Raw genomic sequence first — 25,057 nt, 5'->3', positions numbered from 1 at the left:
AGTGTCGTGGTTTATTTGGTTTGTAAGTCAAAACAGCTTTCTTGACTGACAAATATACCTGAATCACAAACTGTTGCAATATCACCAGTTGTTTCACTAGCTGAAACTGCAGTCACAGGACTCTTGTGTCCAGCCAGACTCTGGACATAGCACAGCCTAAAGAGAACAAAGGAAACAAGCCTAAAGTTCAGACTCAAACACAAAATAGGTTCTTTGAGGAAAAGATTAAAAAAAGCTATAATAATTTCAATCAACATTTTGCACAGTTCTGGTATTTTTCATATTCACTGTAGAATTTCAGCCCCCCATCGAAAAAAACAGTAAGGGTTTGACTTCACAGTAAGATATGCACAGAACAAATTCAATTAACTTTAAAAGGGCAAAGATACCCAAAAGTTGGAAAGTCAGTACTTATAAGAAAGCTATTGGAAAGAGTTACATATATACTTGTACCTGTTCAAATCCCATATTATGCAGGTTCCATCTTTGCTGACACTTATCATTATACTGTATGGTTTGCACACAAACAAGCTTGTTATTTCTGCTGTGTGTCCATACAGATGGACTTGTGACTCCATTTCTATCTCTGAAGGCTGAAAAAATAGCAAGACAAAACAGGAACTCTCATGAAAAAGAAAATTAATGTCTCTTTCTGAAAAAAATAAGCCTAGGGACAAGTTTAACTCTTAGATTTCAAAAAGTGGATCCTTTTGCTTTTAGTATCATCAGTTTTAGCAACTGATGCTTTAATTAATTAATTAACTCATTAATTTAATTAATGCTTTATTATGTTTAATGCTTTACAATATGGTAAGACAGATATCATTAATGTTCAACTTTTTGCTTCCAGTGCTGTAGCCTAAGCAAACATTTTGATGTGATCCAATGAAATGAAGAACTCCAGTACTTCTGTCCCAATTACACACCTTGAAATTGGCTGATTTGTTTTCTGCCACACTGCTATTTCCACACAACAGTGAAATAACAGGTCTCTGTATTTTAGCATCTCATGGAAGCACTTGGAAATGTAAAAGGAAAACCCAGTCTTAGAAGCTGTCATTCTCTGTATAAATTACTAGGAACTTCTCAAGTTGGTGCCAAGTTCTTCAGTGACAACAAGTTGGAAAAACATGCAGGAAGTCAAGTTTAAATCTAGAAAGTGCTAGCACTTCAATAAAAATCAAAGCAGCAAAATTTAACACCAAACAACACTTCTTATTTGAGTTATGTAATTTTAAATGATTCAGACTTCCTGAAAACTGGCTAAGTTGAAGGAGCCGCTTAATCAGAATACTACTGCTTTATTTAAGACAACTTGCTGTACAGGGATTATAATAATCTTTGTAAAAGAACAGACCCTTTTTCTGCTTGTTTCCTCATGTGTCAGAGTACATTATCTGCATTTTTGTTATGAGGGTACAGGATGCAGGTCTACAGAAACAGGTCTACAAAAAAACCCTTGAAAGTTGAAACAGAGGAGAAAAATATACATACGCTCAACTCACAGGTTGTAGAAAATCTACATGTCTTTCTGTACTAACAGGGACAATATAATCTATGTAAAACTGCAAAAGGCAATACACTTGGACAGCTGGGTACTTTCATAAATGTCTTACTTAGATGAGATGTTCAGTAACAAAAGTAAACGAACAGGTCTTCCTGTTATCCTTGCTCAGTTTAGAGAAAAAAAGTTACACCAAAATTTTCCATAACAGCAACAAACAAGTCTTGTGATTTTATGAAGACCTGATTTTGATAACCCTTCTGCTGTGCTCGTCCCATCTCCTTTAAGTGATATTTTTGATCTGCCTTTTAACACTTGAAACGAAAGCATCCTTCACCTTTATCAGCTTCTCTCTCCAGCACTAAAAGCAACAGTTTATTGATTTTCTTGTAACAACATTTCAATGAGAAAAGCTGGAATTTTAATACAATTTAATACATTTGGTGCAAGGTTCTAAAAAGTTATGAAAAAACCACGACACTCATGCCTGAAACATTGTCTCCTTTTTACTTAGCACTTGCTTTTACATGACAACCCCTAAAACAGTATTTAGATATGGGAAAACATGCATGTAAGTATCTACCTTTAAATAGCAGCTCTTTCTGTTGGTTGCCCTAAATGACTGCCTGCAGCACTCGAGTGGAAAATTTAAATGATTCCTTACCAGTTTTACTCAAACAGATCATGAAAGTGATCTTTCTGTTTGCAAGACAACCCTACCAGTCAGCAAGTGAAGGCTGGAGTAATATGTACAACCAGAAACCTGTGACTGAGGTTTTCTTGAAGGTATGACATTGCCAACAGGGATCACAGTTTCAAAGCAGTACTTCACTGCTCTTTGACCATCATAAAGGCCAGGAAGAACAGCATGTGAAGCATTTTCTGGAGCCATTTTTGAATTCTGACTGCATGCCTTTGAATTCCCATACCCAATTAACAACATAGTATCTGCTTTATGCCTATGCATCACATTTATACAAATGTGAAACAGGGCAAAATATTCACATATCGAGTACTGCTTTATAACAGACTGTTCACTTCACCACTGATCAGCTGATAAGATGGATACAGAGCAGATGCTAGGAAGCACATCTGCATTCCCAGCTGCCCTGACTTGGGTAATTGACTCAACTAACTCCTACAAAACTGGCACAAGGTCAGTCTGCCTGGGGCATGTAAAACTGTCAGTGCTGAGATCAATCCAGCAAAGATGGTCTCAAAGGCAATAACATCTGTGCAGCTGAACAAAAGTCAGTTGTTTTCAGGAAATCAAAGGAACTGAAGAATCATAACCCCATTAACTAGAGTTCCTTTTCAGCTTTGCAGAAGGCAAGTAGATTGAATTTGTATTTTTTAAAATTTTAACTGGAATTGAAGGTCCCAGTACAGGTTATTTACAAGCTGACTATTCTTGTGAGCAACTAAGGTGCCTGACTTAAGATCCAACTGACTGAAGCTTGAAGGCTTCAAGCTCTACTTCATTTTTTATACTCTAAGTACTGCTGAGCTCAGGAAATCTGAGTGGCAGATCACCAGAAACTGGAGGAAAGACAAGGGGAAAAAAAAAAAAAGATTCCTGTGTTTGTGCTCTTTCTAGTCTAAGCATCTGCTGTTTGCCAATAGTGAAAAGAGAAAACTGGGTAGACATAGCAGATCATACCAAGGTTCTCTCCAGCTCATGCTAATGCAGTAATTCAAGAGCATCGAGGAGTACAATACCACAAATGAGGTAAATTTGCCAACATCTGTATTGAGCTAAATTTGAGAAATCAGCTTAGTTCATTTGTTGCTATGGGTAATGCTGTAGACACACCTAAAATGAGCTGTTAGGAAAGTTGCATACTCTCTGTTAGAACTATGAAGAATAGAAGTTACTGCTAAAGAAACACAGGTGGAAGCTTAGAAACTCAGACAAAAATCAGATGATTGAGTTCTTTTAATGCTTTCATATCATGTTTATTAGCAAACAGTATCAAGGGAATTTCTACTATTCTCAGTATTTTCCACTAACACATTAAGTAATGCAAGTTACTTTCTGCCTTCCCTCCTCACAGCTTTTCCCCTTTGAGAATATGACAAAAGTAAAGAGGCTCGGTGGTTAATATAAACAGTGTCTGAGATTTCATCCTGGCTCTCTGTAGTATGAGTGCCTTCTGCATTTAAATTGTAATTTACTTTGGGGAATTGCATTCCACAGTTTCAGTTAAGGCATGAAAAGACTCTGTCTCCTTCACAGAAAAAATTACTCCTTAATGCAGTGAGCTTCACTGTGCCAGAGAGCTTCAACTTCAAGCCCTGAAATTAATATAGTCAGAGCTGTGTATGTAACCAGTTATTCACTCAGGTGACGAGGGCCGATTAAAGGCTAGCAGGATGTGAACTACAGCTTAAGAAAAACACACAAACATGCTGAGATATCAAAGAGGATCCTTCAAAAATAAATACTAAGAAAGCACGTGATTTTTTTTTTTAGCAGTTGTCCAGAATATAACATAGGCCCCTCTTCTCACTTTTCCTGTTTAAAAAAGGACTAATAGCAAATACACCTAAATCCTTTAATATAAGTTTTATGTGATGTAACTTACCGTACTGCTAGTGAATCTGTTCATATATGCTGTGATGACACCAGACTTACTACCTGTGAACAGCTGACAACTGTCTGGCACCCAAGCACAACTTGTTACCTTGGAAAGACAAAACAAAGCCAGGAAAATTTAGAACAGAAACTATTCTAATTGCTGTGTTTGTTATGTCACAGCATTTGGTCAAACTGATTTTTTTATTGGTTATCCTAAGAAATCCCGTCTAAAATACCTAAGTTAAAGAAATCCAAGAGTTAAAATATAGTTGCTCTAGGTTATATTTGTTATTACTTTAGAAAAAAAGTAAAAAGAGAAACCTTATGTAGCCTGGAATTCACCACTAGTGAACAGTGAACTAGTTCAGACTTCTAGATTTACAGCCACATAAGCCAAAAAGGTTTTGGCAGAATCTCACTAATCACTGGAGTGTGACGGAGATTATGCAGTGTTCCCTAACAAACTTTTAAATAATCTTTTTCAGATGAATCCTAAACTATAGAGGAGTTCTGCTTCTAACATGAGGCATCTCTAATTTTTTTCTGTAGTGGTTTTTCCTGGCACAGAACTTTTTTAAATCCACAGCAATATTCCATAGGAAGGAAAAGCTACAAAAAAATCAAACGCGTTCAAAAGGAATCTTTACCTAGCACAGGAAAACACCCAGGAACAAGATACAGTGGAGCTATGAGGAACACATTCCAAAGGCAATCCAAAAGATTAAAAGACAGTTGTGTTTGGTGCTCATCTCCAAGAAAAACAAATCAGGCTAAAATCAGGCCACCACTTAAACCACCAACATTAAATCAAAGACTAAGAGACTGATTTTTTTTTTTTACCTGATGGAGCTGTGAACTCTGTATAAAATTTACTGGAGGTTCACTTTGCTTGCTTTTCAGTCGTAAAATATTATCAGCATATCCCCAGCTCAGGATAGCTGACCACTGAATATCAGTACTGTGCATGCTTCTCACACCTGAGGGAAGACATGTAATGTTATGTCATATCTGCAACCAGACTTGATCACTTTATTAGTCAACAATAAAAATCTCACGTTCATGTTTTATCATGAGCTAGAATATGAAAACTTGAAGTTTGAAAATAAGATCCTTTCTCTTAGGCTATGTAATCGGTAATGTATTATAAACAAAGAGAGTTTTCAGAGACTCTGTAAACATTCAGTCTTCTCCAAAGACAGTTTGCAACCTGGACAATGCTATTTTGAAGTGCTGCGTCTCTTGAGAGTGGAGAAGAGGGTAAGAGGCTGACAATACTTCCCAGCTAGAGAAATTATTGCTCATAACTTCAAGGAGAATATTACTTTTGTTGACTAAGTGTGAAGCCAATTGTTTTTAAAAAAACCTTCACTAGTACACATTACCATAAACACAAAAGAGGTTATGAGAACCTGCTTGTACATTATCAATAGGAATCCCTTTGAGAAGGTTATCTTAAAGCAGATCAACCTTCACCTCTACTTTTTCACGGATAACTTTCCTCATTCTCTGCCTCTAAAAACCATGCCTTAAATTTTCCTTCCTGTTGCCACATGTGGTTTTTCATCTGTTTTTCAGTTCTTGGACTAAATCTGCTGGCAAGTTCTAAAGTTAAATCCTCATGCTTCAGTCACTTTAATGAAAAAATATTAACTTAATTTCAGAATGCCTCTACCGTAGTAAATTACAAGTAAAATCCACTCTCCAGGAAAGACACCATACACACGGAAGCTGTTAATGGATTCATAAATCAATCTTTGGCTAAAGCAACTAAATTCGGGAAGCTGGAGAACAATACTAGCATTAGATTTAATTTTTTTAATGACTCATTTCACGTACATTCTGCATATAGAGAATAAGCACAAATTCGTACCTTGTTCCTTGCTATATATCATCAAAAGGCAAAACTTGCTGGACAAACCACAGATAGCTTTGGTTGGTAAAGCCTGGAGAGATCCAAACCTTTCTCCATGTGGCTGGCTAAAGCAGACAACAGGGTCTGGAGCACTTGGGGAACCAACATATTCTCCCCACTTTAAGCCTTTTATCCATGGCAATGGACTCTAAAACAAGTATACATAAGGTTCAAATTAAAGAATTTTCAGAAAAATATTATGCATGAAAATAATTTTCATTATCACTTATTAATTTTGTATATTTTCTTTACAATATAGTATAGGTAGCAAATTGTAGTTTTAGGAAGGAAACCGTAAACCAAGGGTACAACAATTACAGCTTATGAATATTAAACTATCTTGCAAATCAAAATGACATACTGGATATATTATTTCTTTAGTGTGTTCCCTGGTTTCTCTGAAAGCAAATTGCACTAGTAATCCCATGGCAGCAGGAAGTTCTCCTTCCATGATAAGCCTGGATCCAGGTCTGCTGACATGTGCTGCATGGAACAGCTGTCGAGGTGTTTGCCCATATGTTTTTATCATTGTTTCAAGGGCTCTCCTCTGAACAGGATCTTCAACAGCAGAAACATCCATCCCAAAATAGGTCTAGAGAGAGGGAAACAAAAAAGGGGAGGGGCAAGAATAAGCTTGTCAGGTTTATCTTTGGGAAAGATTTTGCAACACACACACAAATTCAGAGGCAGACTCTTCAGTTGTTAAAGACTTGGAGCAGAAGCCATCCCACAACATCTGTGCTGACTAAAGAGCCACTGAAAACAGTAACCTCGTCACAGCACCTTTACTGGAAATAACTATCACTTCAAGATTTATCATGTGAGCTGCTCCTACACCTATGCCATGACTAAGTTCTGTCAAAGAGCGTTTTTTTGAGACCTTTATGAATCTGTGCAAAACCAGACAGGTTCTTGTTGATAAAAAATTGGAAGGATGTTTTCTGTACCTCTTTTTAAAGAGTATATAAAAAATAAAGCTCTGTTTTGGGATAGAGAGTGTAAAAGAAACCTCATATTTCAAGAGAGAGGAAATCACTTCCTTCTACTTTTTTTTTAATGGTTCTCTAGTTGTGTACCACACACTCTTCCTCAGTCACACTGACAAAGGCCTAGACTTTTCACTTTAAAAAACAATGAACACACAAACTTAATATTTGAAATTTATGGTACTAAGTCAACACTTAAGCACATAAAGAGGAAAAAAGGAAGCAAAGCATTTGAATGGTTACTTGAAAAAGCCCCCATTGCAAATCACTACTGTTTATTAGCTTTTTCAAATATAGAACAAACACTAAAAACATGGAACACATTTGAATGCATTTAAAACCAGGACTATCTGGCTACCCCTATGATAGTAAGGATTAAAGATATATAATAATAATAATATAATGGCCAGTCTTCGCGAGCGAAGATCCGGGGAAGGTCTTTCCACCTTCCAGCCTGCGCATTGGATTTTTTAGGTGAGACACAGTGTGCGCGGAACTGAGCCCACCCTTTAATCCTAAGGTTCATCTGCCGGGGCCAAGCGAGCTTGGACAGTGGCAGCGAGGTCCTTAGGACGTAGGTGGGTTGCCTTTAAGGGCTAACGAGCCCCACCTGCCCGGGAGTGGCCCTGACCGGGAATCGAACCCGGGTCTCCGCGGTGATAGCGCGGCGTCTTTACCACTAGACCAGCAGGGGCTCCGACAAGGATTAAAGATAAAGAATATAATTCAAGATATCCATGTTACAATTAAGTAGTGAAATTTTTAAAATCTTTAAATGAAGACTTACTTGAAATTGAGTTTACTGTAGGGAAAAGGGCTTATAAGAGGGACAGAACACAAGATGTATATGAAGGAAAGAACATAAATAATGAGCTCAGGACAAAGGGAACTATTTTAATCATATCAAAAGCTGCAGCACCATCTGTTTAAATGAAAAGTTTTTGAATGAGATGGGAACAGATACACTCAAACACAGTAGTACCTGTGTACCACTGCAAGACACTGCAAACAACTATCCAGAAAGTCTAAACCCCAGATCCCTTTGTTCCCCATGCCTGCCACAAGGCAAGAAAGAGGAACACAAATTCACCAAGTCTCACAACACCCCCTGAGATCTTATCAGATCCACATTGAAACAGTTAAAGCCTTTTCTTATTCTTCAACATTTCATGAGAGAGGATCTTGCTTCATGTTGGATGTTTTCCAAGCAAGTCAGACTGAACTTTCCCCCATTAAGTTACTAAGGGCAATGAACAAACACACCGCTTAACAAATACTTACTGCAGGATGAAAGACATTAATAGCCTGAACAGAGGCCTTGCCTTTTTGCTTATAACCAAACACCAAGTCAATCCAGTGACAGATTGTCTGGGAAACATGGTCAGACTCCAAAGCCTGACGATGAATCAAGATGAACAGACGAGGATCATTACGAGCCCAGGGTGGAAGATTGACATGGTTAACTCTGTCACCATTTTGACGTACTCCAAAATCAAAACCTAGAAAGAGGGGAATGAATATTCCAATACTTTAGGTGACAGTAACTTCAGAAAGATCTTTACAGTGTTCTATGAAGGTAAACCATTAACCACAGTGATTGCTGATCAACAAAGCAGCATCATTAACAAATCTCTCCAAAACGCATTCAAGCTGTACATACTCATTTAAATGGAAAAATCAGAAAATAGGAAATTCCCTTGCCCCGCTGACATAATTATGGAAAAACTTAGCTTTACATAACAGCCTTTTCAGCATATCCACAAATTTGTGCCAGATTTCTCCCATACATCTACTGCTTAGCATATTCAACCAAGGGATATAAATGTTCTCAGTTTCAACCCATAGGCTCAATTATACAACTGCTTTGGGTATACAGTTTTGTTGTCCTCTTAGTATACCTTCTCTGTTAACTAGAAAGTCGGGAAGGTAGAAAAATTCTGGTATAAGCTCCTTTACGTCAGTCATTGATTCATACGAAGAGAGTCGCCAGGTTGTATTGGTAGAGTGAAAAGTTCTGTCTGGGATGTCAAAACTTTGATCTGTAAAGAAATCCAAACTGAATTTGTTACATCAATGCTGGACGCCAACAGTTGCTTATCTGCAACTTCAAGTAGTAAACTGCTCTACAGTTAGCTGAGAACATTTAGCATTCTTTTATCTCAATTACTATGTGTTACACATGGACTGCAAGTCAAGTATAGGTCAGCTTTTTACGTTACAGAAGCTAAGGTATAAATGTAAGATGTACAGCTTTATGGCCTAACTTGGTAATTTCAAGAATGGGTCTATTGTTAAAGCATACCAGATTTAATTTTATAAAACTCAGTTATCTGGAATTGAAAAGCTATGCTAAATAGGGTGACATACAGCATTCCTGGGTCACTGGAACAAGGCTCGGATGTGAAAGGCAAGTGCAAGCAAACACAACCTTACCTTGATAAGCTAAAAACATTTTAGTAAAAGGTGGCAGTCTAACTAGGAAATGAAGCACAGTTCCACTGTTGGAATAATGAGATCCGTAGTGATATGGTTGTACAGGGGGCATTGGATCGTCCTCTCGTGCTCCTTTACGGTATTCTTCTTCCAAATACTAGAAAAATAGTAGAGAAAAGAAAAAAAAATCACAAACCTCCTACTTTGATAAAAAAAGAGCTTGCTTAAATTGTTTATGAATAAATCATAGAACTTTTATAGAAACATACATTTAAAAGTGATTTCAAATAAAATACACTTTTAAGTGCCGAAAGAATTGCAGTCTCTTTTATAACCCAGTTACATATCAGTCTTTAGCCAATTTAAATGACCTCTTTTCCATTATTTATTACTTCTGCTTTTCCCCACTGCCCTGCCTCTTGTCTTCTAATACAGCAGAGCCATTGTATAGGCTTTTCAATACTAAATGGAAATAACAGTATTTGCAAATAATACACTAGACCGTGGTGACAGACATAAGTTTGAAAGTCCAGCTGCAGATGCTTTCATTTCTCAGCATGTTGCTGTTTCCTACAGCCTTTAAAACATTCTAAAGAGGAAAAAAAAAATCAAAAAGCACTGTAATCATAGTTGGGCATGTTAAAGTAACAGAGTACTTGAGGGAAAACAGCTTTTCTGCTATCACACAGAACAAATAGCTACAAGTTCCACTGTGGTAATTTCAAATAAACAGTAAGTTATCTTCCTGATCTTTAGGGATCTTTAAATATATGCATGGCCATTTGTGTGAGGTATTAAATTTCTCAGCAGTATCACACGGAAAGACTAAATTGATTTTATGATTGCAGTTACAGGAATAAACACAACTTCCAACCATGTTATAAAACAATTCCCAGGAAATACTTCCTGGAAAATATACTGGAAATAAGAATTCTGTAGACATGAAATACTACATTTGTGGTTTCTTTTTCTGCCATTAATATATGTTAAGAAAACTAAAGCTACCATGCCATTTATACACAGGACAAAGGCAAGAGCAAAAGTTATCCAAATTACCTTATAAGTATCCACATAACGATCCTCTTTTTCTTTAGACTGCACAGCTATTGGTTTGACCAGATTTCTGCAACAGAAGTAGTACTGATATCTTGTAATTTTTATAAAAATATTAAATCACACCATTTAATAATGCATTATTAAGAATAATACCTTTAATATAATGAAAAGGATAAGAAAACTTAGTTACACTTTTCAAGACAGTAGAGAAAATAAAAAAGCCACTTTTAGTTAGTGTTTAAGACAAACTCAGACCCATAGCACAGTAACAGGCAAGAAAATGCCAAGTGCCTCTGTCAAATCAGAAAGGCAAAGACTTAGTGCACACAAATGTTAATCAACTTTAAAAATTAATTAGGGTGGGACAATTCACTCGGATCCAGTCACAATGAAGACTATGATTTTGTAAAAGTATCTGGCCAAGTAATTTACAAGATTATTTCCTTTTCTATGTAATTTTTGCTAATAGGCCTGGAAGTCTTAAATCATATGAATATAAACATACAGCCTCTATTTAAATCTGTGGACCATGTATATCCTATTAAGACAGTGTAAGTCCAATACATTGTGTTTGAATCTACACACCCATTTTATTTCAATATCCAAGGTAAAGCAGCCATTTATTGTAAAAAGCCCACGTTGTTATGGATGAGGCTTATCTCTGAATAGTTCCATTCATGAATGTGTGCAGTTTAGTACAACGAAGTTAAAAAGCTATACAGGATGATCAGTTCAAGTACTTGGAAATAAACAATTCCAAACATTTCACATTACCTATATACTGATGGATCATTTAGGTCCAGTGTTTCATTGGTGTAGTCAGAAAGTATAAAAGGAAATACTGGATATTGCATGAGATCATTGAAGGAACGGCCCGCATGTTTGTTTAAATGAGTCAGATATTCAAAGTTAGTAATCTGTCCTGTGCACCACAGGTGGGTCAAAGCAGTAATGTTTCCATATTCCAAAAGGTTAGGCAAATTGTTAGTTAAGATGTTGTGGTACACATCATCACGGACCTAGAAGAAAATACCATCAATTTAATCATACAATTTAAAAAGCTTGAAATTACCAAGACTTCATCAGTTTCTCTGATTTTACAAATTCCCACATATCTGTTGTAGTGGAATAATGTTTAGTATTGCTAAGATTTTTTAATGTCTTAATATATCAGATGTGTTTTACAACATGCCTATGACTGTCTAGAAGTCTAGCTGAGCCAAGTTCTTTCAAAGGTATTATGCACAATTTAGTTAGTCCATGCAACAGATCTCCTTAAAAACTAATGCATGAATATATATGTTATGAAGACACAGCAAAACACTTTGATGTATTACTATGCATTGGTGCCACATTACCTTCGTATTATCAAAAGCCAAGAGTAAAGTTCTGCCATTTGTTAGAAATATTTCCACAGCATTGTCTCTTAACTGCCACCAGCGCTTATGAACTTCCTTAATTTCCTCATATGTCCAAGAAAATGATGCTGGTTCAGTTTCTCCATGAAAACTCTGCAGAATTTGCAATTTAAAAATTATTTTAAATAGCACATTTTCCAAACAAGAAACCCTTCAATGCAGTCAGTCTGTAACCATATAGCAGATCATAAGGCAAACTGTAATTTTGCTGCAATGCTTTAAGACAATGTTGTGATTTTGATCATCTGCTTTCCCTATATTCCAGTCTCCTGAAGGCAGTGAGCAGAACATCATGCATGCTCCTCAGCTGTTGCAGTTCCCTATCTAACACGAGCAAGCAATGCCATACTTTTACTGGCACTTAAGCTAAGATATTGGACAGCCAGGGTAAGCATAGCTTTACGATGAATCACAATTCTGACAGTTCTGTGAAAGACAAAGCAGCAAAACAGCTGGGAGCTTCTTAAACCACAGGACCTGCGTGTTTAGCAGATGCAAGGAGGAGCTCTGTAAAAAAACATTAAAGTTTTCAGTAGTATACCCCATATCTCAATTATTTTTAAGTGTCTGTTGGATGTACAAGTAATTTAAACATAGAAGCCTTTGTATATTGGTCAGAAGGATTGGTCAGTTCCAGTTTTCTCCATGACACAATACTCTTGAACAGAATAAGGGAGAAGCTAGAACATCCTATATAACACAATATTCAAGAAATCAGATGCTGTGAAGCACAGCCCAGTTCATACACTTGTGAGTTTCTCTACTTCCTAGTGCTCCAGCTTCCACTAAGGCAAGTTACCTCAGGTGCAGATCAAAGCAAACTCTGTGCACTTATGCTGATGAACTCAGAGCAATGGACTGTAAGGTGCAGAAGCCTCCCCACATCACCCATTCTTCATTCCCTCCTAGTCCCAGGCCCACATCTTCCCTGTTTTCTCCTATCACCACCAATTCCAGCCAGGGGAAAAGAAGCAACACTGAAACCAGACTAATCAGTTTGGTTGGCCTTGTCCAGAGATCTCTAACTCTAGTACTCCAGCAATCTCAGTGGTAGTAGACAAAAGCTACCCATGGTCATAGTTTGGAAAAATTAGGGCTCTAACACTTACTGAATTTTCAATTGTGTCTGAAGCATTATCTTCAACAAAATACATGCCACATTTTCCTGTAGCAAAAAATAGTTGCAAAAATGTACATATTACTATTAGTATAATGCATCTCAGGGTTACATAAACAGTATATCCAGGAGTTAAGAATACTAAGAATAGTACCTGGGCAAGACAGTACTTGACAGAAATACAATTATCATTCCACATCTTTCAGCAAGTGGCCTGCAATCTTAAAAGTTAACAACAGTCCAAACAGCAAACAGTAGAGAAGAAAGGGAAAACTGAACTATAAAGTATATAATCTGTAAGAAGTCAGGCAACAACTCGTTTACTTAAAAAAAAATAGCCACGTTCATACATACAGCAGAATCTTAAACCAAATATGTATTTATGAAGACTGAAAATTCTACTTACCTAACAACAGTTCGCCAGCAGTCTCTCTAGAAGGTGCTACACTTATACATCTTCGATTAACTCTGAAATATTTCAAAGTACATTACTGCTTACGGGTTTATGCACCTTTTGCCACATACCTAAAACTAACAGGCCTCAATGGCTACAGCTGAAGAAAAAGTGTTCAACACTATGACTCTAATGGTTCAAATCCCAAAGAGGGAAAGAAAATAGAACCTCAGCTTTCTACACTTGCACATGAGTGTATCTGTACTCGTTTCTTTGTGTGCTCTCTGCAGTTATTTTAGGCTGTGGTTGTGCCTGTAACAGGTAGCAAACGGACTGCAGAGCTGAGTAACACAATGGTAAAAGCAAGAGAGGATGAAAACACAGTTTGCTTTTGAACACTAATGGAAAGACCTACCAGATCTTAGCTAAGACAGGCAGTGCTACTAAGTGACAAACAAGTTAAGATAACCCACCAGGTTATCTCACAGATGTCCGACCCACATATCACATTAGTTGGTACTTGGTAGCTCTAGTCTTTCAAAGCAGAAAGCCTACTATTTTTGACATCTCATTTCTCACTTAATTATTTTTTTAAGAATTATTTAGACAAAAAAGTGACAACTATTGCATTGGATTGGCAGAAGGCAGGAAAAGGAGGTTAAGTGTTATCCAAACCTTACCTTATATGCTCACTTGCAGCTTTGTCCTTCACAGTAGAGGAGTGAGAAGAATGTGTTTTGTCTTCAAATAGGTAAGACAACGGAGTTTTTATCACACCTACAAAGCAATCACAAATAAGGCACTAAAAGTCATTACCATTCAGATATGCTCCTGGGAGGTGTCATAATTACCTTCCTGTTTCTGCCTGTCTGGGAGAAGGTACTTGTTTGGAATAGTTAGGTAGCACCTCTGCAAGCGGCGCCTCTCTCTGTTTGGGCCCTCTGTTGGATCCAGTTGCCAAGAAGTTGGATAATAGACTGGGTCATACCAGAGTGCTCTGCGAAAAAAAGTGTTAAGGGTTTGACAGCAGATCTAGTGTACATGCTTATTCATTCTGTTCTTTAACTAGTAGAAAGGCAGAAGTTGACAATAGTACACTGGGCAATTATTTCTCGAAAAAGTATCAAAAGACTGAGTTTAGTTTATTTTCATGACGTATTCAACTGACATCTTACAAGCTACTACTGTAAGACTCTTCTTGAAGCTATTAATTCTGATGAAAAGAGCAATACAATGCATCCAACACTTTAAACATGACTAGTTCTGCAATGATGAAAATACCATAGTTTGGTGTTTTGTTAAAATTTAACATCTTGGTTCACTAATCCACATAGAACAAGGGTACCTGGATGCTAATGTGAATAACATCAGCAAAAAACTATTTTTCTACTCCATCTACATAATGCAAGATATGAAAACTTTAGAACACTCTTCGTTGCATTAGACACAGCAAAACATATCTGACAAAACAGCCTGTCTAAATGGCATAGGAATACTACTTGGCTACTCAGCTGCTCATCATAAAAACAGGATAATAAATCAAATATTTTCCAAGTTTTTAACTGTCAGATAATTAACAAAAGTAACTCTAATTTTAATAACACCTGCATTTTACATGCCATTAAGTAGAATGAGAAGCACATGTCAGGCATTGAGCCTCTTGCTTTTTCACTGAGATGAAGAAACTTACCGATCATGGGTAAGTTGCTGAACAAGTTCCTGCCAATGTCTGCTGGCACTCAGCTCTGCCTTATACATCCCCCTGATGTGCTGGATTACTTTCTTCCTTTCCATTCCTTGTGACAGAGACACAGCTTGTGTGATGTCTCCAGCTATTTTAGAAATGTCTTTAGACTTTGTATCTAGACGTTGAAAGAGACTGAGGAACAGTTGTGTTTTAAAATGTGAAATAAACACACTGAAAAGGCAGGGCAAAACACTAAAATGCCTTATAAAATACAATCAGTTTGGCAGTTAAATCTATAGTTCTTATTACATCAGAGGCAGAGCAACTTCGCCTGTGTAATGAGATTCATGAATACCTTCTGCTTCCTAGCAAAAAAAACCTCTTACTTTTTGGCAGAAGACGAGACAAGCCAGTCAGAAGATCAATGGCTATATATTAGCATGCTCTACTAATTAATGTATACTCATTACAGTAAAAATCTGGACTAAGGACAGTAATTTACCACTGATTAAATCTCCTAATCATTTGACATAGGGTCTTAACACTTGTCTGCATGCACTTGACTGTCCTGACCTTTACAGCTCCTACAGTTGCCTATATTCAAGCACATTGTGTGTGCATCTCAAATCTGATTTTTATGGCAAAGCCTGAAATGTAATTAATAGCAAGAACTCTTAATTCTACGACAAGATACTGAAATTTACATTACACCAAGTAGCAGCAGTCTATATAGCTCACAAAAGTATTCAAATAGTCTGCTGAATGTAATATTTTATTAATTGAAGATCAGGGTCAGTTGTAGGGACATTTAACTGCACAGACCATGGCAACAACAGAGGTGACTGGACAGAGAGAACAGGCAAAATTAAGAGTTAAATGCCAAAGCTGCAACAAACGAATTTGGTATTCTGAGGTTCCCACAATGCCATTTATAATACAACCTATCAAAATGCATATACCTATATATAACAGTAAAATTAAAAACCTGAAAGCCAGTGTTATTATCTATAATAATCGTACAGGAACTTTGTAATGCAAAGTGCCGAACAGAGAACATTTGAGAGAGTTTTTGCAGCCCCTTTAAGAAGGTACTTACTTCTGCTGATTATTAGCCATTGTCTTCTCCCAGGCAGCTTTGTTTACACCTTCTTCCATCTCATATTTCTTCTGATCCTGAATGGAAGTTTTATACATTACTTTCTTTTTTTCAGATGGATGAAATAAGGAAGGAGAGACTAAAGGATACACCAGTTTATAAAAAGGAAGACTGACAAAACTGTTCAACTGATATCTTCACACCAGCGAGGCTTCATTTCAGTTACTGCCATTTTATTATATCTAAATATAATTTTTCTTTTTGCAAGAAATCATAAAAATTCTTTTCTTGACAATGAGAGATACTAGTAGCTTATTATAAACTCCCGTCTTTGTCTGGGTTAAGTAATATGTTTACCCAAGAAGCTTGTGAGCTTGCTGTGAAGTGTTGAGTATATGTGACAGAAATATTTAGAACCCAAAGAGAATTCCCAAAAGCACAAGCCATGCACCAAAGAAAACCACTGTCTGCAGTTAAACTCTGACCCCATATAAGAGACAATTGTCTTAAATATACACAGTTTTTAAAGTGAAATTTTTATTCACAAACCTCTTTCAACGTTTTTAATAAATCTGGTTTTGCTCGTGGGCTCAGGGGAATGCATTTATAGCCACAACTTTTCAATGTATTCATGAGGTCTATCACTGCTCTTTGTTGTTCTTTGGTCATTCCATCGCTGTGATTGTGCATTAACTCATATAAATAGAGCACTAATTTAGGTCCATGCTAGAAGATGAAAAGAAGGGAAGAGGGGAATATAGGTGTATGGTCACTCATTTTCACAATACTCATTTTCACAAAATACAACACTGAGCAGTTTTTTTTCTTCCACCTTTATTCCCTTTTCTAGTCAGACTGCACGGATTTCTTCTACTAATTATTTATTCTCTAATTCAAAGAAAATGGCTGCTTTAATGGTTAGAGACAAACTTTTATAAACTAGAAAAACATGTTGAATTTAATCTTCACATGATAAAACTTGCCCCAGCATCTTGTCACTTTTCAAATGGCTTCCAGGAAAGCCAAGTTTCTTTTCCCAGTACTCAGCTCCTGCAGCCTTGTGTACACTTTAGGAAATATGTGCCAGAGACTTCTAATTTTGCCTGCAAAGAATGCTACACCTCATTTGATTAATCAAATTAGAGCTGACAGATAATGAAGTTCAACAGACACAGGCCATAAATGCACTCAACAAGACACTCCTCCACAGAAGCCCCTGCTAGTACATCAGCTCTTTTCTTCCTGATGAAACTGTTAATTTATTTGAATAATGTATATGCGATCAGAAACACGTAAGTGCAATAGGCTAATCCAATAAATACTTCCTCTCCTTAGTATACAGGGACTCAAACTGTGGCATATCTGAAATAATTTATTTCATTCTTGCTGTCCTGAAGATCTCAAGTAGCAACATTCATACCCAATTTCTGACCATGGCTTTAAGAAGCGCATTCTTTCAAGCTTGTACTGACACAGTACAATCAAAAAACCTTTCTTCTGACAGAACCAGAAAAGCAGGGACAACCTATTCATCTATTTGACTTAAGAACAAGGAATACACGATTCCACTTTCAGAATAAATGCTAAGTAAGAAGTGATAGAGTACTGCTTTGATTGAGGACTGACTGCTTCATAAAATCTAGTTGCAATCAATTCTTACAAGTAACAGGAAGTCTGCAGTTAAGGAGTTCCAAGGCAAGAATAATTCCTTCCTTAATCTGCTTTTTTACAGCAGTACCTTAACTTCTAGCTTCCTCAGTAAAATCCTTCATGTTAAAACTAGTACCACCTTTATTTCTGCACTGCACAGATGTCATATTTGATGCACTACAGAGTCAACATACACAGACTTAATCCTATCTTGCCTCTTACAAAACTGCCTGTCCTCAGGATAATACAGCAATTGCAAAAGTATACACAGACATTTTGTGTAACGTAACTGTCATTACACTAAACGTTGCTAAAACAGCAGTGAACAATTTTAGTCACATACACAGTTTTAAATTTAAACAAAAAACTGCACATAGGTTTTAGAGACTTCTTTCAAACATCTTGAGCTTACTTGCAAAGTTGGGCTAAGACAGTCGCGCAAAATCTCTTGATGGTTTACTTCAGGTACCATCTCCAAAGCCTGCTTTCTCTCTTGCAGTGGCCTTCCAGGAGACAAGCTGTGCACAAGAAGCCTCCCAAGTTGTGTACGGAATGTGTCCTTACATGACAAGAGAATTCTCTTCCACTGCTGTTTTGGTGTGGTCATTCTGCTGGTGCCCTAAGTAAAAGGGACAAATTTTTAATATTACCAGGTTAGGGCTTGCTTTTACCAGGTTTTTCACATTACAAAATAAACATTTTGATCATATTAATTGTGTAAGACAAAGATCTATCTACCAAAATAAGTTTCATTTTAGTTCAGTGATTATTATGGGTTAAAAGGCTTTCTATTAAAAATGAAAGAAGGGTTTTTTTCATTTTAATAAAATAAGCACTGTTTTCTCAATGTGCCAGTATCAGGAATGCAATTCCTAGCTAAACTGGATATTTAGTCAGAGGGACTATACAACAATCCAGAAAGTGAAAATTGTGATGTAGAGAATTTAAAAATCAAAGGGTTTTTTAATTGCTTGTTGTAATGAACAGCCCTTCTACATTAGTCACTAGTTCCTAAATGGATTACCTCAAAAGATTAGAATCCAGGCATTGGATTGAAGTGCTTGTGCTCACAAAAAGATATCTGACACCTTTGAAAAGTACTACAAGTATGGCACAATGGAAACATAACACACCTATCAAACCTAATTTTCCTGAACTAGAAGGAAACTTAGAACCACTTTTATAAAGACAACCTAAGAGAAATAAAGAGGCAAGAAAGAGTAAGTTAAGTTTTCAAAAAAAAAACCCTTTCCTATTACCCAAGCAGAACTTAATCACCTTGGAAAGGCTGACAAGCTAACACCTGTGGTAGAAGAGAAAACTCTCAGCCCTTTGGAAGAATTGAAAGAAAAAAAGCTCTCCTTCTCAACTTTAAAACATACTGTAGACACAAACTGCTCAGAAAAATTCACCATCTGTAGATGCACAGCAGATCCTGTTTTATAGGCTCCAGCAAATTTAAATGTTGAAGTGTAAGAGACCAAGCAAATTCGTAGAGTACATGGAAGTGCATTTAAATTTTGCATGTTTGTTCAAGAAGCAAAATTTTGCTAAATGTAAAGGTAAAGCTCAGAACAGATCCACTTATTACTTTACAACTGCAGAATAACTGGGAAGCTAAAGAGGGTTTTTTATGACACAGTTGACCGGAGAGGCAGTAATAAGAGCATTTACGGACAGAATACATTACGCATGAGAAGTTCCTAATAAATGAACCTTATGAAATATGCTTTAATGTGGACAACATGTAACTACTTACAATGGATACTTTGACTCCTTCCACCAACATTTTGACCATTTCTTTAAGAAAAGGGTTTATTCTGCTAGGCAGTTCTTGTTGGCTTTCCTCTTCAGGAGCTTCCAGCTGGGATGCTGAACGTCTGCCTTGACTTGTGTTTTCTGTTATACCCAGTACATCAAGGCACTCTTCAGTAGATGCTTAAAATTTAAAGGGTACATATTGATCAGTACCATCTAAAGCAAGACAATCCTATGATCCTTTAGTTGGCATAAAATCAAATACTGCCTTTACTGCTATATTTGCCATTCTTACTCTCTCTTGCTTCTGCAGAATTTGAACTAGCTCTCAAAGTCATGAAGTCTTGCTAACAAATATAGTCATTTCATAGAAACATACAAACTGATGTGTTTTGAGAGAGCAGATGCTCCTTTTGGCAGTTAAATCTTCAGGTAATAATTGAGGCAGTTAACACATGAAAGGACTAATGTAGAAATAAAACAACTGGTTCAGTTCATTCAGATAAAAACATTATCCAGATTGTCAGTTACATAATACTGAGAGACAAATCACAGACAGAATGATGCTTTGTGGCTAAATCCATAAAATTTGTGTCAATAATATGACTCTCCTCTCTAACACTACAGCAGGAATCCATTTTTATATACGCACTACATTGGCTCTGTCAAAACAGAAACAACCCAAAAAGAAATCCTACCTAAATAAATGAGCCTGTTAACAGCTAGAACAGTCAGCCTCTGTAACCTTTGTGCAAACTCAGGCTCAGTGGCTTGGATAGGATTTTCTTGGCTCATTCTCCGCTGCATCATCATGTTGAATTCCTCGCTTGCTAGTGAGCGCATTTTCATCAGCAGAGCATCAGACTGAGCAAGTGAAAACTTCCTTGAACCTTTAAGGAGAGAAGTATGAGCAGAATTCTACTAAAAATGTACAAAAACTCCATCACTCAGCAACTGCTTTCATCCAAAGAGTTCACATCATTTAAGGAACCAAAACATTTGAAATACATAAATATTAAAGGCTACATAAGTGTCATTGTGTGCCTGTCCTTCTTGGGTTTAGTTTTTAAAGCTATTTAAAAATATATACAATTCAAGAAGTGATACCATGAAATGAGATAGTCTCAAGATCAGCTTTATTGTACAAATTCCGTATTTTCGTGTAAAACAGATTAAAAACCATTACTTTTATTCCTCTTTTTACTATATAACTAGGATGAAGAATTAAAAATTAGTGATAAAGTATTGCATATTGGGAAGCAAAATTGATGAGCCAGATATATCAACAGCTTAACAAACACATTTTGTACCATGCCCATGCCACTAACAGAAGTACAATTTTAACCTAAGAATATTTCTTAATTTTCTTGAAATGAACTGGCAGGCTTTGACTACTTCCTTCCCTTGAAATCACTATTTCTATTTATCTTTAGTGTCTTACCAGATACACTAATATAAAAATATAAAAATATATTTCACTGTCTTTACCAGGTTGATATAGAGGGCTTTCAAAAGCTGACCATCAAGAGAAACATTCCCATAGTGAACAGGAGATAAGTGTTCACCAGGTTTTTAAATTACATCTTCTATGAAGCCTTTAATGCAGCTTCATTTATATGAAACACACAAAAATCAATTTCCAGCCAGATTACAAAACCTTTGCAGAATGACTGACAAACTATCAAATACAGCCAAAAGTATTACTGCTAAAGCTAGAACTGCACAAACATTTTAAAAACACAACCACAATGGCATTTCCAGCTACAAATTTAGAGGGGCAGGTGTTTATTTCGGGATGGTCACTAACTAGAAGTTGAGCAACAAAGCAGTCCCCACATCACATCTGTGTTAGTTACATGGACTAGCTTGATTTTAGTATTACCTTACTGTGAGGTTGGTTATTAAAACCACTACGAATTACTTGAAAAACATCTTTATTAAGCAACTTGCGAAGGTAAGAGAATCCCAAAGTAAGGTAATATCACGGAATCATCAACTAACACACACAAAAGAAAGTACAAAAGGCTACACTTCTGCTACTCACCTGCAATACCTTTCCGCTTTTGAAACATTGTACGATGCGGTGTGGAAGGCGATGGGGCTGAACTGGCTTGCTCCTGAGCATCTTGGTTTGCTGTGGTTTTTATTAATTCAATGGCTGCTTGAAGAACTCTTAACTGCAGAACAACTGCCATATCTATAAAGGGGGGCATACGAAGCATACATGACATGCTCTACACATCCTTCAACCATTTTAACCAGATGTTTAACAAAAAAAAGAACACAGAAAGTGTCAAGAGCTGTAAGACTCTTCATTTCACAGAAGTCACCTCACTGTTCCACAGATACAGACACTACACAATTGAGTTCTCACAGAGAAGCCATGAATTTGATTACTCCAAAACAAGCTAAATGAAACTGTATAGAACGTTTCCATTTAAACACCCACAAAGAACTTTTGCAATTACTGTTTGTTCAGATTAGTTCAGTTCTTTACCACAATGCAAGCTCCTGAAGAAAACTATTATTTTGAGAACCACTTAGAAGAAAAAGAAGATCCATCACCAGAAAACTTCCCCTTTTCCCTCAGCAGAAATATAAATTTAAACAAAAATCAGTGGGGAAGTAGTCCCATGATCCCAAAAATAAGAAGATAACTTACTTTGCATCCTTGCATTTTTACTATTTTGAAGATGACCCAGCAGCACCATGAGGTCTTCAATAACACGAAAATATTGAGAACCTGAGGAGCTGCAGGCATGAATTGCAACTGCTACCAGCAGCTGTTGTATATCGCATGCAAGTAACTTGTAGTCATTCAAGGGAATGCTGCAAACAAAGTTTTAGTTACCAGAAACATGACAATTCTAGGAGATTGTAACTCATAACAAGACCCATTATTATTCCCCTTGCTACTTCCACCAACCATGTATGTTGTACTTCATATATAAATGTTACTACTGAAGACTAGAACGTTATAATCCAAGATATTTCTTTAGTGTTAACTTTGGCAGATTGTCTCAAATTTGTAGGCATCCATTCTAACAAGAGTGTAACACAGTTTTATTGGAAAAGCAACAATGAATTATCAGATTTCTAAGTTAAAGAACAAGACTAAAATCCTGTATTTTTCAAAAAATGTATCAGTATAAATTGCTGTAACCATGCTCAACTAAAACTATGTTGAGGTACAAAGAAAATTTTCCATTTCTTCACGATGCCAGCTAATGAAATAAAATTAAAAAAACATCTCTCCTCCATAATCTTTCTTAAAGTACAGAAGTTTTGTAACTTATAAAGTCATTTAAGTTACTCAAAATCTCAAATATTAAATCACAGGCAGTACAGGAGAGACTTGTCTGCAGTTTTGGTATAGCAGAATGCTACCATCTCCTGTTCAGTTTTATTAAGAAAAGCATCCAAGGTGCAGACAGTGGGACAAACTTGCATCTTAAAATGTCATTTCACCGGCAGTTTAAGATATGCAAACAACATTGTTTGAAGTGAATATCCAAACATTAACTTACAGGTATAATTAAAGCTGAAAACCTCAAACCCAGTGTTATTTTGTACATGCTCTGACAATTTTAGCAAGTAGAACAAATACCAGACAGTAATTTCATGCTAGCCGTAAGGTTGTGCCTAGACTATTTGATAGCAATGGATACAATACTCACTTTGTTTCCAGTCCGTTGAGAGCAGCCAGTGTATTACACAACACATAGAGCAAACCATTATCAAGCAGTAGGTCTGCAACTTTTGAGCAGGAATTTATGATTTGCAGCAGGAGACAGAAGCAATTATGCAGCAAAACGTTATCATAGAGAGAATTCTCTATAAGACCGAGAACAGGAATGACACACCATTTTTGAAAGAGTCCAACATTCTTGACATCTTCCAGATCAAATCTGTCAACAGAAATATATGTGAGTGACATCCTTAAAATAACAGTCTGATAAATGCAACTAATATATGCAACTGGAATACCAGTCTATGCCGGTATTTTGGCAAAGGTGTAGATGGTAATTTCCTACATTTAACTGCCATAACAATGCCTGTCTACTAAAGAAAATAAGAACAAAAACACCTCAAAGAGCCACAAAGAAATGATGTGCCTAAAAGGTATATCTGAAGTTTCAGCTAACTACCAGCTGTCTACAAGACAGATTTCATGAAAATAGCAGGGGGTTTAGCCAGTGTAGAAAAATGATGTATCACTTTTCCAAAACAAATATTACAACTGGCACAGAACTATCAAGAAAATAAATACAGCTTGTCATCAGTATAATAGTATACTGACTGACAGCAGCTTTGATATATCCTGTATCCATTACTGCTAAAGTTTAATTAAGTGTGGCACCTTCTGGCTTATTATGATTGAAGAATTAAAAGCAGTGCTTCTCACCTTGTCTTACTTGGGAGGTTATCGTCCCACTACATGACTATTATGCACAATCCTAAAAACCTGAGACATTAGAACTATCTTTCCAGTCCCATAATAAATCCTGAAGAAGCAACAGTTTTCTGTTTTAGGGCAGGTAAGGAGCCATATTTAAATCTTGCAGCTAAACAAGAATAGTTTTTGAGAAGTGAAGATCAAGTAAAGAGGGAGAAGCAATTCAGCTACAAATCCTGCAGAGGCAGCAATCGAGAAGGAGTTTTTGCAAGATTTTTGCAGTGATTACATTTATACATGTGCTCCCTGTACCATCATTAAGTGGTCAGACTAATTCTAAAAAAATATCATTTACTTATATAATTGTCTGCTTAAAGGTAATCTCCTTTCCTGTCAATAAGGTGGCTTTTTGGTTCATGGAAGTGGTGTATCTCTGAGATTTTCCCTAAAAGAAATAGGGATTTGAATTCAGGGCCAAGCCAAGGAAGCAGCTGTGGCATCAACCTTTTGCTTTATCACCTACCAAAATCTAATAGCAGAAGTCTTGTGACTACTACTTAAAACTTTAAGGATATAAATCAGTTTCATGTAGGATCAGAAATAACAGGGAGAGTTAAATTGGTTACAGGACATTTGAAGTGCTAAGGCCTCTGAGGCACTTGGAAAGTTTCAGTGTTTACAAGATCCCATCTGACAGCATCCATCAGATGAAGTTGCTTACAGTTTAAGGCCATACAATAGTCCAAAGAATTTTAATACAATTTTAATGTTAAGGCTACAAGCAAAACATTTCAAAACTGTTTTGAAGGAGCTGCTTTTATGGTTGCTGACCAGCAAAGTGCACTGCTTGTAGTTCATATATTGTTACAGCATGTAAACCCAAAGAATTACTTACTCTTCATCCAAGCCAACAGAGCGGCCAAAAAGCATTTCCAAAAAGCACTCTACAACTTCCTGAGTCCCCTGATGAAGATACAGCTGGTTGGCTAGCAAGGAGAAGCCACGATTCTTTAAGAATTTCTCCTTCTGCTCCCTCCTTGCTCTGTTGAAATATGCATCCAACAACTAAAAA

At 36.6% G+C, this 25,057-nt stretch overlaps 1 protein-coding gene across 1 annotated transcript in view; it reads right to left on the bottom strand.

Annotated features, from left to right (window-relative positions):
- Positions 1 to 25,057, bottom strand: part of LYST (lysosomal trafficking regulator) — an 82,091-nt gene that overhangs the window by 4,885 nt on the left and 52,149 nt on the right. Inside the window, exons 25-50 of the mRNA XM_050316622.1 lie at positions 24,881 to 25,050; positions 23,267 to 23,497; positions 22,252 to 22,418; positions 21,634 to 21,786; positions 20,288 to 20,479; positions 19,591 to 19,769; positions 18,244 to 18,450; positions 16,731 to 16,907; positions 16,182 to 16,258; positions 15,089 to 15,277; positions 14,250 to 14,395; positions 14,079 to 14,175; positions 13,411 to 13,472; positions 12,997 to 13,052; positions 11,828 to 11,980; positions 11,244 to 11,488; positions 10,470 to 10,536; positions 9,414 to 9,570; positions 8,879 to 9,019; positions 8,262 to 8,479; positions 6,356 to 6,586; positions 5,953 to 6,142; positions 4,923 to 5,059; positions 4,090 to 4,188; positions 454 to 593; positions 59 to 156 (exon numbers count right to left, since the gene is read on the bottom strand). Coding sequence (XP_050172579.1) covers positions 59 to 156; positions 454 to 593; positions 4,090 to 4,188; positions 4,923 to 5,059; positions 5,953 to 6,142; positions 6,356 to 6,586; positions 8,262 to 8,479; positions 8,879 to 9,019; positions 9,414 to 9,570; positions 10,470 to 10,536; positions 11,244 to 11,488; positions 11,828 to 11,980; positions 12,997 to 13,052; positions 13,411 to 13,472; positions 14,079 to 14,175; positions 14,250 to 14,395; positions 15,089 to 15,277; positions 16,182 to 16,258; positions 16,731 to 16,907; positions 18,244 to 18,450; positions 19,591 to 19,769; positions 20,288 to 20,479; positions 21,634 to 21,786; positions 22,252 to 22,418; positions 23,267 to 23,497; positions 24,881 to 25,050 — 3,979 coding nt within the window. The remainder of the gene's footprint in view (positions 1 to 58; positions 157 to 453; positions 594 to 4,089; positions 4,189 to 4,922; positions 5,060 to 5,952; positions 6,143 to 6,355; positions 6,587 to 8,261; positions 8,480 to 8,878; positions 9,020 to 9,413; positions 9,571 to 10,469; positions 10,537 to 11,243; positions 11,489 to 11,827; positions 11,981 to 12,996; positions 13,053 to 13,410; positions 13,473 to 14,078; positions 14,176 to 14,249; positions 14,396 to 15,088; positions 15,278 to 16,181; positions 16,259 to 16,730; positions 16,908 to 18,243; positions 18,451 to 19,590; positions 19,770 to 20,287; positions 20,480 to 21,633; positions 21,787 to 22,251; positions 22,419 to 23,266; positions 23,498 to 24,880; positions 25,051 to 25,057) is intronic.

This window comes from Myiozetetes cayanensis, unplaced genomic scaffold, assembly GCF_022539395.1.
Source record: "Myiozetetes cayanensis isolate MyiCay16 unplaced genomic scaffold, myiCay2020 scf2-11, whole genome shotgun sequence".
NCBI lineage: Eukaryota > Metazoa > Chordata > Aves > Passeriformes > Tyrannidae > Myiozetetes > Myiozetetes cayanensis.
The sequence above is the reverse complement of the archived record's forward strand: the minus strand, read 5'-3'. Positions and strand labels throughout refer to the sequence as shown.